Source organism: Osmerus eperlanus, chromosome 16 (genome assembly GCF_963692335.1).
Source record: "Osmerus eperlanus chromosome 16, fOsmEpe2.1, whole genome shotgun sequence".
In the NCBI taxonomy this organism is placed as follows: Eukaryota; Metazoa; Chordata; class Actinopteri; order Osmeriformes; family Osmeridae; genus Osmerus; species Osmerus eperlanus.
This window is the reverse complement of record NC_085033.1, coordinates 6,955,633-6,968,366: the sequence shown is the minus strand read 5'-3', so window position 1 is coordinate 6,968,366 and position 12,734 is coordinate 6,955,633. Positions and strand designations below refer to the sequence as shown.

The following is a 12,734-nucleotide window of genomic DNA, read 5'->3' as shown; positions in this document are numbered from 1 at the left end:
TTTGGACTTGATAGAATATCATTTTAGTAAATTACAGTGCATATAGTGAACTGGTCAGATGCTGTACACCATTGGTGTTCATTTAGTTACAGTACAGTAGATGGAGTAGGCTGGCCCTGCGTTTAATGTTTAATTTTCCTGTGCTGTGTGTCTTGGCACAGAATTCAGGCTTGTTTAAAGGGTGGCTGTGTGTACACAAGGTCAGGTATTCTAATCTACTCTGCTAATTCAGAGGTCCACGTGTAGCTTTACTTTGTGCATAATGAGGTACAGCACAAAAAGAGTAGTAAAGCAGATCTTGAAGTGTATCTACATGTAGTGTATGAAGTGTGATAATTGGGTGGACAAGTACTGTACAGTGGGATTCAATGGTCCTTTATGACAAGTGTCTGCTGTGTCATTAACAGGATTGTTAATAGTTGTTGTTGTTCTAGATGGGTGGATGGTGAATGGCTGAAAGGTTTTGTTTCCGTATAGGTCATAGTGAGAACTACAATATACTATAACGACCCTGAAACCAATGTTATCATAACATTCTACACATTGTAACATGCACTACCAGGCTTCAACATACAGCAGGCTGTATTATGAAACTTTACTTTAGTGTCCGTCGTTTTGGAACAATAGACATTACAGTAGCTACACTTCCATAGCCCCTACTGTAGCTTATTAAACAACACGCAAAAGGCCATAACATCTTTGTAAATCTTAAATCACTTTATTTCTATGGAAGCAACTGCGTACAGCAGAAACCCAATTAGAGACAAATGATACGCAGGAATCAATAACCCAGGATTTAGAAGGTCACACGCACATGCATGTGTCTCTGTAGCCATGGCAACATGAATCAACATCTTTAATTCATGTTGATTGTTTACTTGCAGCAGAGCATAACTGAAGACTCTATCAAAGAGTATAGAAGCAATATATAAGTTCTTTGATTCTATTTCTAGACCAACAGGGAATCAACATCAATGGGAGTCAGGGTATTTGCTTTTTGAAGAGGGTAAACTAATACTAAAATAAATGTAATGCAACACCATATATTGCAGCTGAAGACGGAATGCAGTAATGATTAAGGATCGAGTTGTCTAACTTTATAGTGCCAACACAACCTTTATTGATCTGTGTTTTAAAGCATGATTGTTATACCATTATAAAAAAAAGGTCTTGACACGTTTTACACTTCTGACAAACGTCAGCTCAAACTGTATGTTGGGACCCAGTGGGACACTGAAGGTAGTTGTCTGGTCTAGTCTTTAGAGGAGGGTAGATAGTTTAGAGTTTGCAGTAACACATTATTTGAAGGGGTGTGCATTAACTTACATGACACTGTTGTAACACTGTCATTAGCATGATGGTCACATCACTTGTGTGAATATCTATGAATGTTTTGTGTCTTTCGGTCATTTATGTTATTTTGTATAGAAAGTTGACATTGTTTGGGATGTCTTTGTGAAGACAACTTGACATTAACCAAGATAGTAACTTGTCGATGTCATGTCATGGTAATGACAGTGTCAATACAGTGTCATTTCAGTCGTATGCAGACTCCTTCAAACACTGCGTCACTGAGTCATGCCATGTGACATAGAGATCAGTGTATCTTTGAGTCATGCAGTTTGGAGAAGGCAGGGGAAGAGAAGAGGAGGATATTTGATTGGACAGTAACAGCACACACTGTCAAAGTTGTTTGTTCACAATCACAGTTGCTATGAAAAAAAAACATGATGCTCCCAACTTAGCCTGCTCTTATTGGTCAATCGATCCGAATATGCTCCAGCATCAGCAACTGAGCAACTTCTCACAGAACCAAAGCAACCACAGGTCAAACCGTGACTTTGTTGTATTAACACTAAGCCCCCTGTCTGTCTTTATCTGAATGTACATCCAACAAACACTCAGAACTGGCGCCACAGCCAATCAGGACATGCTTTTGATCAACCACAGGAAGTAGCAATGTCAGACAGAATTAAAAACAGCATCGCTTGGCTGTTTGCTTGTCCAGTCTTGGTTATCAGGGCAATGAGGATGTGAACCTAGCAAGATAACATTGTGTTGTGCTACATTACGCAAGTGGAGTTTATTATCTCCAAGGGAGTTGTGGTTTTAAAAGTCTGTCTTCAGGGGACTCAATAGTGACTCATCGTACGCGAGATCATTTTGATATTCCAGCCGTCCTCTCATGTGGGTACCTACTCTGTCCCAGGGGAACAGCAGGTGTCATATAATAAGAAGGCAGAGGGGAAATATAGTCCACTTTTAGATAGAGAGCACAGGTTGTACCCAAGGCAGAGGGCCAGTTCCACAGGCAGTTAAGGCACAGTGTGGCTTTTGCGCATAGGGTGAGGTTGATTGAAAATACATCCCCACATGTCCAGGTCCTTCTCTGCCTTGTGGGCCCTGGCCTATTTCACACTGGGTTGGCCCTTAGGTCATGAATCCTGTCGAGCAAACCCAGTTGAACGTTGGTTTGAATGTGGAGGAGTGTGGTGTTGATTCAGAGAGCAGTACCATTTCTATCATCTGTGGGTGACTGAATCTTAAGGTTATTTCACATAACACGTTGCAAACTAAAAAGCTGCATACGGTATATATCAATGATGATAATAAGGTATATTGTAGTACATGTAGTACTTGACTCTCAGACCTATATCCTAGATAGTGACCGATTGGAATTGTAAACCAGAATAGACTGCAGGGGCCTCTATCATAACGTGGGACAGGAAAATCTCAGTAGATGTGAATGGGTCTGGCTATACCTAAGTGGTAGAGCATTTGTCTGCAGATCAAGAGCTGGCAGGTTCAAATCCATCCTGTACGTGGCTCTGGAAGAATTGACGCGTTATAATTATTATCATAAATTCACGTCAAGTTAAGTGGCTTGAAGGAAGGATGGGGGTTCAACGTTCCTCGAACCATGACAGCGGAGGACCTAGGTAGTGACGCACTCTTCAAAGCCTGTTGCCTGAGCAACAGTCACCATGGTTATGGCTTGCCGCAGTTCTCTTGCTTCACCCAGCTGTGTGTGTGTGTGTTTGTGTGTGTTTGTGAGTGCATGTTATCAGAAGATAAGGAAAGGAGTTACCTCAAGGCTACTGACTACTATAACCTCTGAGCATGTCAGAGCAAAATCTTAACACAGAATGATATCACAGGCCAAGACAGTTGAGAGCCAATTGTCAGTAATCAGATATCTCTGATGCTAAAAATAGATGCACCATTGATCAATCAGCTCTGTTGAAATACGAGGAAGGAAGTCAAGTTATGGGTTATGGGTGGAATAAAACACAGCTCGTACTTAACATATCTATCTCTAAAAACAGCACTGTATCTCCTATCTGGACTTAGCAGGAAGTACATGAAAAAGTGCTGCAGAATGGTCCATAGAGACTAACTCCTTGTAAAGTTGTCTCTCTTGGTGTTTGTTTTGGAACTGCTGCCTCCTTCTTCCTCCATGCTTCTCTGTTCCCACGCATCGCGGCCCAGACACAGTTAGCTGAAAGCACGCCAGAGCACCAGATCCCTGTGGAGTGGGAGTCTGTCTGTCTGTCTGCTTCGTTTGAGACCCATCACCAGCAACTCACACACCCACCTGCAGCACAGACACCAGAGGACTAAACTAAGGATTACAGAGGCAAAGAAGAAGGAACTTTCAGCTGTAGTTTACAGACCTATTCTGAGGTTTGCTGTTAGTAGATAAATAAAATCTGCTCACATTTTCCCGTACTGCAGGAGGGAGGCATTCCAGAGAGTAATGTTTTGGTTCACGCGTACATACCGTCAGATGTTGTATTCAAAATATTTTATGTTATCCCAGTGTGACCCTCTCTCAAGAAATAACTGATATCAGGATGCTTCCTTGGAAGGCAGAAATCGTTCAAAACCTATAGAGGTAGCCCACTTCTGACTCAGCGTTGTGTGTTGACGAATAGCCAGGTGTGCCTCTACTTCTGTACCTGACACAGTTAACCTAGCTCAGAGACAGCCTCAGAGGGAGGTTATACTGCTTTTCAACCGACTTTATAGAAAGAATATAAATCTTCAGAGTAAAGTTTGTGTGTGTGTGACGGGTGTGGGAGGGGTGAGGGAGGGTGAGCTAGGGAACATTTTGTGCACTGTTGTAGACCGAACTTTGTGAGGGGCTGTCACCTGCAACAACCCCCCCCCCCAACGCGCACGGACGCGCACACACACAGACTCCAATGCCTCTCCCTTCTCTTCACTACATCATCCAAGGCAGATGCAGAGATTTGCATTAAATGGTTCTGAGGCAGCGTGTGTGCTGCCAGATCCTTAGTAAGCAGAACATTTTCAAATATGTCTGCTTTCCCTTCCAGGAGAGCGCAGGGAGCCAGATAGAGACAGTTGATTGATACTCTGGAACATGGTGTGTTTTCCCTCCAGCCTAAACGTTAACTCAGGATAACATCTTCTGTTAGCATGCTGTAGTGAAAAACAGCGCTGCATGACAGAATGCCACGTGAAGCTCTCCAGTTTGTTTTAGACTACTGGGAAAAGAAAATAAACTATGACAATAGTTTACAATAGACAGCTCTGGCTGAATGTGGCTAAAAGCTGAAGTAGACAGCCATTTTTGTAATACAATTATTGTTTTTATGCCAGGGAACATACAATAGTGTGGGGTTAGTTTGACTATGTATATAGGAGGTATACCGGAAGTAACCCAACCCAACTAACTTGTTTTTCTATTCTCTTCTTCAACAGGTTGTCTTTTTGAGAATGAGTTGTGTACACCCTATGAGATCTGTGTCAACGGTAAGTTTCTACATTCAATTCTATTCCTTTTTGACTTTCATCAGACCTGATAGTATATGAATTTATCCATGCAATCTTAGTATCCCCCCCCCACACACAGCATTCTGGATGTGGTAGACCCAGAGCCCCTGTGTGGTCATTAACAACTGAACGGACAGAGACAAAAATGTACAAAAAAGACACCATTTTTTTTATCTCACTTGCCTTGTAAGCAGTTCTTTAGAAGCCACAGGTGGCTTCAAAGACAGATGAGGAGATGCCCCAGACTCGGCCAGCTTGAATGAGCCTCTTCCTGTAGGCTTCTTTTTTTGTCTCACCTCCCTCAGAATTGATTTGCATAGTCATTTCCTGTCTGTGTGATGCCCTTTAGAAATGTGTTCCACTAATCTAATTGAGATTAGAGGAGAAAAATCATGTCTAGCGCTGTGTGAGAAAAAAAAGCATAGCCTTAGATCATCTATTTTTGGCCAAGCCTGGTCAAGCTATCTTTGTCTGTGTTTGGTCTGTGCTGGTATCGCCAGCATGTGTGACCTGATTTAACTGTGCAGAGAGATGGTATAATGCGTTTGCTTCGGGATATCTATGTTAGAAGGTGCGACACGTATGTGACTGGTCTGTGTAGCCTAAATGTAAAACCTTTGTACAATATTATTTACTTTGGATTTATTTTTCACAGAAATCTTTGCGTATCATATTCATGAGAAAATCATTGAATCGCTGTAGGCTTTAAAACATGAATTGCACCACTAGTGCAACATTTCCCAATATAGTACATTACTGTTCCTAGCATCCAATTTGAGGCCCTCCACAAGAGACGCTGAACTCAAAAGTGATCACATTCTCATGAATGTTCCCCTATCTGGCTTGACCTACTTACAATCCAGCAGAAATGGAGTGAGGCTCACACCTCCAGTGCCTTATTTCCCCTGACTGTTTGATTCATCTGATTGGACGTCTCGTAGGCATGCCACTGAGATTAAGAATGGATATCAGGCCGAGATTTGTTGAAGATTAGGTGGCGCAGTTCACACACCTCGTTATGACTTACTTCGAAAGCTACCCCCCAACGCACACACACACACACACACACACTGTCAGCATACAGTATTTTAGTCTTCATTTAAGGCCAAGCTTCTGCTTGATCAAAGGGCTTCTTTCAGATCATACCTGGTGAAGTTGGGAGATGTTATGCTGTCACTAGGACCATGCAGCTTGTGTGTGAGCGAAGTAGGTTCAGGCATGGCACTCGGGCAGCGCGCGTCATATCATCGCCATGTTCTCAGGCCATAGGCTTAGCTCGATAGGCGGCGCTATCAAGTCGCACGATGCCCTCATACGCATCGTCGATTACCTCAGTGTTCTGCGCTGCTGCCACCCACCACCATCCCCTTCTCCCCCGTGTTGTCTGTCTGTTCTCCCCGTTGGGGGATTTAACTCGTTGCTCCCTTGTCATGCATGCTGCAGTGAAGGCAGGGAGCGCTTCCCCATGTACATCCATTCCGCCAAAGTCAAACCATTTGTCATGTGTATGAATAAATGGTGAAATCAATCGCGTGAGTGTCTTGACTGAACTATATGTAATAGCAGTTGTCAGAAACACCAGGGACCTATTAAATACTGTTTTCATTGCAATCTACCTGTGTTCATATCAATATGCTTTTATGGTTGTGTTCAATTGAATTAAAATATTAGTTCATTATCTGCCAAACTTTACGTACATCATAGCCCCCTAGATTAGGCTGGCATCTACCTGTTTTTATGTCTCCTCTTGCAACAGGAATTGTTCGTTTAACTCCGCAGAGACATCGTGGCTTATGGCAAGGGTATCCACTGTGCCCGCTTGACGTGTCTGGTAAAGCACACACGCAAAGGGCACCGCAGCCTGGTGATGAGGACTGGCACAGCTTGATCACTGACTTGACATTTTCACTGTGACAGCTGTCAAGATGGAGGCAGGCTCCTGCATGTAATACAACAATAAGCTCAAGTCAGAACTGGGTTCTGCAAAGCAGCTAATCAGCTGGCGTTCCCGTATGGTGACTGGAGGGATACGGTCAAGGGTCTGTCTCTTACACAGAGTGAAGCCCTTGGGTTCTTAAAGTGGGGGAAAAGGGATTTTACATAAGTGAGGTGAGGTAATACACTTCCCCAAAAAGTCAAAGATTAATCTACTAGTTAATCAACTAGTTAGACAAACAGGTTTCACATTTTCTTTGCCAATTTCCTGTAAATGTTGTGTTTGATAATTGTTAAAGAAGTAAATGTGGCTGTTAAACAAGCTGGATGAGAGCATTTATATTTTCGCTCTTTTCATATCTTCCCCACCAGCGGTAGCCAATCAGAACGCAGCCTATTGCTTGCTGATTAGAGCATTTAGAAGAGGTCTCTGCAAAGAATAATTTGATTCAGTACAGCACACTATACACTGTCTCAAGGTAATGTACATTATGTCATACTAATTGATAGTCTCGTTGATACCCCAAAAGAAGATACTTCGCACCATCTGATTGGCTGGCTGAAAGGGGACATAACACTCAACAGGAATCACCATGACGACTGGGAGAGGAACAGGCTAAATTGGCCTATTATGCTGCTGGGTCGTGTTGGCTTGCTCTTGTTTGTCCTTTATCAACTAAATATAGACACTTGCTTTCAGGCTCAGAGATGACATTTTGTAAAAAAGCCAGCACAAGCAATTAAGATGAAATGTCATTGAATACCTTTTATCTATCCCTTCAAAGAGATGTTTTTAAAGGAAAGCTTCAAGAGTCATGTTTTTGTACTTGAGCAGTTCTAGACACCACCCTGTGTGTCTTTAGCGTGACCTCGTAGTGTTGGATGTACTGTACATTAGGGTTGTTGTTGCATGGATGCACTCATCATTAGGGGAAAAGCAAGTTAACTGCATGGTTGACTATCAGTGCAGTTGAAAACATCATAATTATTCTAATTTATGTAGCTCATGTCACGCATGATAGTTCAGTTCAGCAGTTTTGTTTTCTGTTGTACTTTGTTGAGTGTATAAAACTTGATCAAGAGCTTTTAACAGATCTGCCCCCCGGGGCTCTTGATTGGCGTATGCCTGCTGTGTCTATCCCACAGGCACCACACAAGATCGATTACTCTGGCCTGATCCCACTACAGCGTCTGATGGGATTATTAGCTTTAAGTTCCACATAAAAGTTGTCCTCTGGAATAAAATGGTCAATCTGTTGTCATTAGCACCACTCCCATTTGATTCGTTTCATTGATGGAACTCGTCTTCAGCTCACTCCAAAAAGAACTGGAGAGAAACGATGAAATGCTTTTGGGATTATACATGCTACTTTGTCTAGGTCAATTCTCTCCTTTGACTTTCACCCAGTCAACATTTGACAAGTTAGCAACACAAGTTCCTTCCGGTTGTCTTATACTGCAATTTGACTGCACTACAGGAAAACATGTTTTGCTGTACCACCGGTTGCTAGGTAGGGATCCCAAAGCAGTTGGCCTATCCAAGTGTCGCTAGACTCCAACGACCATCTCCTCAATTACCATGCGCCTGAAACGAAAATGGCCCTTAAATCCTCATTTAGCGATATTCCGGTCATAAATCACATCACCATCTGTCTGGCTTTGAATCACAGCCTCAGGTAAGGGGGCCAAGATGAATTAGAAAGACTTAAATATGCATGAATATAATTACAAGAAATAATTCAAATGTTGCAAGAAACTGTAGCATGGGAGAGGGCAGGGGAGGATACAAGCAAGGCAACAGATGTAAGTTGGACAGAGTCTGATAGTTCTCTTATCAGATCTCGACCTTATGGGTATCACCTCTCTCATGAATCCCACTGGATGATATCCTGTGCGCGAGGTGTCCTCGCACGTGGGCCTGTGTGTGTGCTTGTATGCCACCATACACACCTTTTAATGCACTCTGGTTCCTGCCCCTCTTCCTGTGCTCCAGGATATTGGAGCTGATGCACTGATACGGAGGTAATAGACAGACAGTGTATCCTGGGTACAGCTGGAGAGCCAGACAGTAATTACTACACAGAACCCAACGCCGGGTCACCTTTAGCTGCCTGATAAATGGAGCTTGCAGCTTGATTGAGATTCTTAAAATAGCATTGGCTAAGAATAGCCCAGCCGTTGCCATGGGGGGATGTCTGTTATATAACTAACTCTCAGAGGTAGACCCCTGAGGTTGATTGTTATTTTTGTGCATTTGGGTTGAATAGGTTTAAACCTGGAAAAGTGGGCGTGGTGACTATGGACAATTCTATAGCAAGATTGTATTCTGCACCTTGCTCCTTCCTAATGTTGATCATCAGAACCTTTACTGGACTGGATTCCTGGACATTTACTGGACTGGACCTACAAGTGGACTGCACTTTGTTATTGAAGCAAGTTTTGAATAGAAATACACTAAGCATTCAGAGGGATAAATATTTTAGATAAAGGTAACAAACGTTATTCTTTAAGGCTTGCTTCTCATAGTGCTGCTCTCCTCTGCACGTACCAAGTCACGTCTGACTCCTGCAAAGCCATAGCTATACAGGTTTGATATCTATTCTGGCCCAGATAGTGGGTAAAATATGAGTGTGTCACCCTGGTGAACGATCAACACTGTGCAAAGCTCCCCATCTGCTGACAGCCAGATAAGACCAGATGAGCCGGTGCTTATTCCTCACTGATGGCCAAAAAAGCGTGAGATGTATTTTCCAGAAAAATGTCTAAATCTCTGACAAAAGCTGACAGGCTGCATAGGACAGAGGAGACACCATTTGTGATTTTGTGTGGACACCTGAGGTTTTGTAGCCTGGGAACCAGACCAGTCTGCCAGCTCATGGTTAATGTTCTGGTCTGGCCACCCTCCCATTCAAACATATTTCCCTCTGGTATGAAAAGTGCCAGGCCAATCACAACCATCATCTGATGTGGGGCAGGTTTAATATGATGACCGTTTAGAGGAGCGCAAGAGGAATTATTGTAAACAACGAAGATGATGCTCCATTGCTCTGATTGGTTGTATTTATACAATTCAGTACATTAGCATCCAAAAGGCTATTTGCAAATTGGTCTGGCAATGCCAGAATAGGGGTTTTGTGCAAGGTGCGAATATCCATGTAGATTAGTTACAGCCGATGTAGTTGAGAACACCCTTTTGTCAAACTAGATGACCAATGAGTTTAACAGTTACCATAATAGCTTTAATGTAAGTTGTTAATGGATTTCCCTTACATTACCTGACACTTCCCTTCCATCACCTGACACTTAAATATGTAAACTCCTATAGGCCTACTTTCCTTCTGGACAGCATATTTACTCTAGTGTGTTCTATAGTGTTATTTTGCCTATGCTAAAGTGTTGCTTCTTTCCTTATCCCACCAGACGGCATGTTCGGGAGGTGTCACTCTCCACCGGTGACGGAGAGCTACACTTACGACGTCTCTCCGTCTGCGGTGCAACGCTTCCGGAGTCTTCTGCAGAAGCTCTCTGACAGAGGTAGGTTGTCTAATTATGGAGTACGCCCACGCTAACTGTGCTAAAGCTACGACTACCTGCGTCACCCTGTCTGACTCACTCCGTAAACTCCTCAGCCCACAGTCTTTTCACCATCCGCAGGTGTATTCAATTCATGTCTGCTGTGGCTGCTCTCTTGTTGACAGATATGATTAGCTTGCTCGGGGGGAAACTCTGTTTCTTTCATTTCGCATTGATACAAAGTATGTGTCTCGTTCTCTATTGTAGCTTTATAGTAGTACATTTCGTCCATCTACCCATCTCCCTGCATGAGGTTATATTTGTAATTGACGTGGCTTGCTATCTGTTGAAGCGCACCTCATGCTTCAAATCCAATTTTACCAGTGGCAGATCATTGTTAGTATTGTTATCATTTCAAATGCTTAAGCAATACTTGCTCAACATCAGGTGATCCTCTAACATTGCTCATTGAATTTGGACCTGGTGTTCCATACTTACTCTGCAGAGCCACCAGAGGGCGGCATATACCAGCATATAATATATTATCTAGCTAATGATGTGCTGCTGGTTTAAGCCTCAGGGTGGGATTTATATTCATTTGCTAAAAAGCAGAGTTGTACACATGTATTGTACATGTGTTTGAGATAGCTTGTAAAAGCACATTAACAAAAAACACAGTCTGCAATAATGATTTCCAGCTTTGCTAAAAATGAAGAGAAACATTCGCAGCCTTGGGCTTCCATGTAAAACGATAATCCTTAAAAGACCTAACTCTCAATAAAACACTGATGATACATAGAAAACTCATGACTGTTGCATTTCTAATAGACTGCGCACGGCTTTAAAGTATCCCTATTTTAGAATATAAGTTTTGCAGCCAAAGACACACACAGAATCGCTTCAAGTAATCCCTTCTCAACAGGCGAGCTGAATAATATTAAGATTCCATTCGGCGGAGCACTGATGAATCTCTAAGCATTTATCAGGCTCTCTGAGCCAAATGAGTTATGCTAATGAGATATTTAGCCCTGGCTGTCTCGAAAACCATTAGGGGGACAAAACTCAAAGGAGCATCTGCATTTCAAACCCCCACTGCTCAAAAGCAACACGGTGAAAGCACACACAGACCTAATGGACTCCGAATATTCAAACAGCCTCTGCAGTACTGACCCTCAGAAACACCCCTACACCATGACCTGCCTCTTGTTTTTCATCTACATCAAACACACATGCACGCACGCACGCACTCACGCTCTCTCTCTCTCTCTCTCTCTCTCTCTCTCTCTCTCTCTCTCTCTCTCTCTCTCTCTCTCTCTCTCTCTCTCTCTCTCTCTCTCTCTCTCTCTCTCTCTCTCTCTCTCTCTCTCTCTCTCTCTCTCTCTCTCTCTCTCTGCCTGCCTGTCTCTCTCTCTCTCTCTCTCTCTCTCTCTCTCTCTCTCTCTCTCTCTCTCTCTTTCTCTCTCACACACACATACACACACACGCATGCATGCATGCTGTACACAAACACAGTCCCAGAGTAAATACAGTGTGTGGATGTACTGTATGCTAAAACATGACTTTCAGAAATGGATCAATATTTAGGGAGAGCCCGCCATAGGATCCACGTTTGCCAGGTGTTTCCAGACCCTCTTAAGAGTCTGCTAATAATTAGGACCGTAAATATTCCCACACTGTTAGATAGAATCAGCTGCGCCGTAAATCGGTTTGAACTGCATTGATGGGAATGATCATTGTCTCATTGAAGTCTATTTGAGCACAGCCACCCAGGAGAGCGTCCGTCTCCGCCTCTGTTCCCGGGGGCCGCTTGGTCTCTATTGTAGGAAAAAGCTGTGTGTGAATAACTTGGCGGGAGGCGACACAGTCAATCAGCCTGCCTGTGTCACATACCGTCTGCCTTCCTGCAAACACCCGTGTACAAGGCCATCATGGTTGCCATTAAAGACATCATTGAGCGCAGCTAGTTTATGGGCATCTGATGGCGAAAGCTGGCCGGGTGACTGGTTAGCGAGGTCGAGCTGGGACCTGGGTCTTAAAGGGCCGCGGCTTCACTCCGAAGCAGCAGCTAGGGGGTTCGGAGCAGATAGGAGTAGCGGCGGCATACCCCTACTCCAGTGATTTCCCCCTGTGGTGGATTCTGATTGGCTTAGAGCCAGATACCCTGACCTCCACCATCTGTGTCGCTTTCAATGGTGTCCCAGGATGCACCACTGAGCAATCTGCATAGCTTGACACAGTCATCTGGTAGTCATGATAGCACATTAGGAAATCTGGGGACTATATGGAAAATGATTATCGTTTCAATCAACCAATGGGTGCTAACACAGGATCTACTTATATTGTACCATTTCGGAAATATGTCAGGAAAAATATTAGCCTTTGGGAAACGTTCTTATATTTTATTGCTCTCCATATCTGTGTGAATAGTACATGGACATGTAAATCAACATACACTATGAACTGATATTATGATAGAACTACACATT

The 12,734-nt window shown here is 43.3% G+C and overlaps 1 protein-coding gene across 1 annotated transcript in view; it reads left to right on the top strand.

Moving 5' to 3' along the window:
• LOC134037040 (receptor-type tyrosine-protein phosphatase N2-like) overlaps positions 1–12,734 on the top strand; it is an 80,737-nt gene that overhangs the window by 1,611 nt on the left and 66,392 nt on the right. The window contains exons 2-3 of the mRNA XM_062482327.1: positions 4,729–4,779; positions 10,156–10,269. Coding sequence (XP_062338311.1) covers positions 4,729–4,779; positions 10,156–10,269 — 165 coding nt within the window. The remainder of the gene's footprint in view (positions 1–4,728; positions 4,780–10,155; positions 10,270–12,734) is intronic.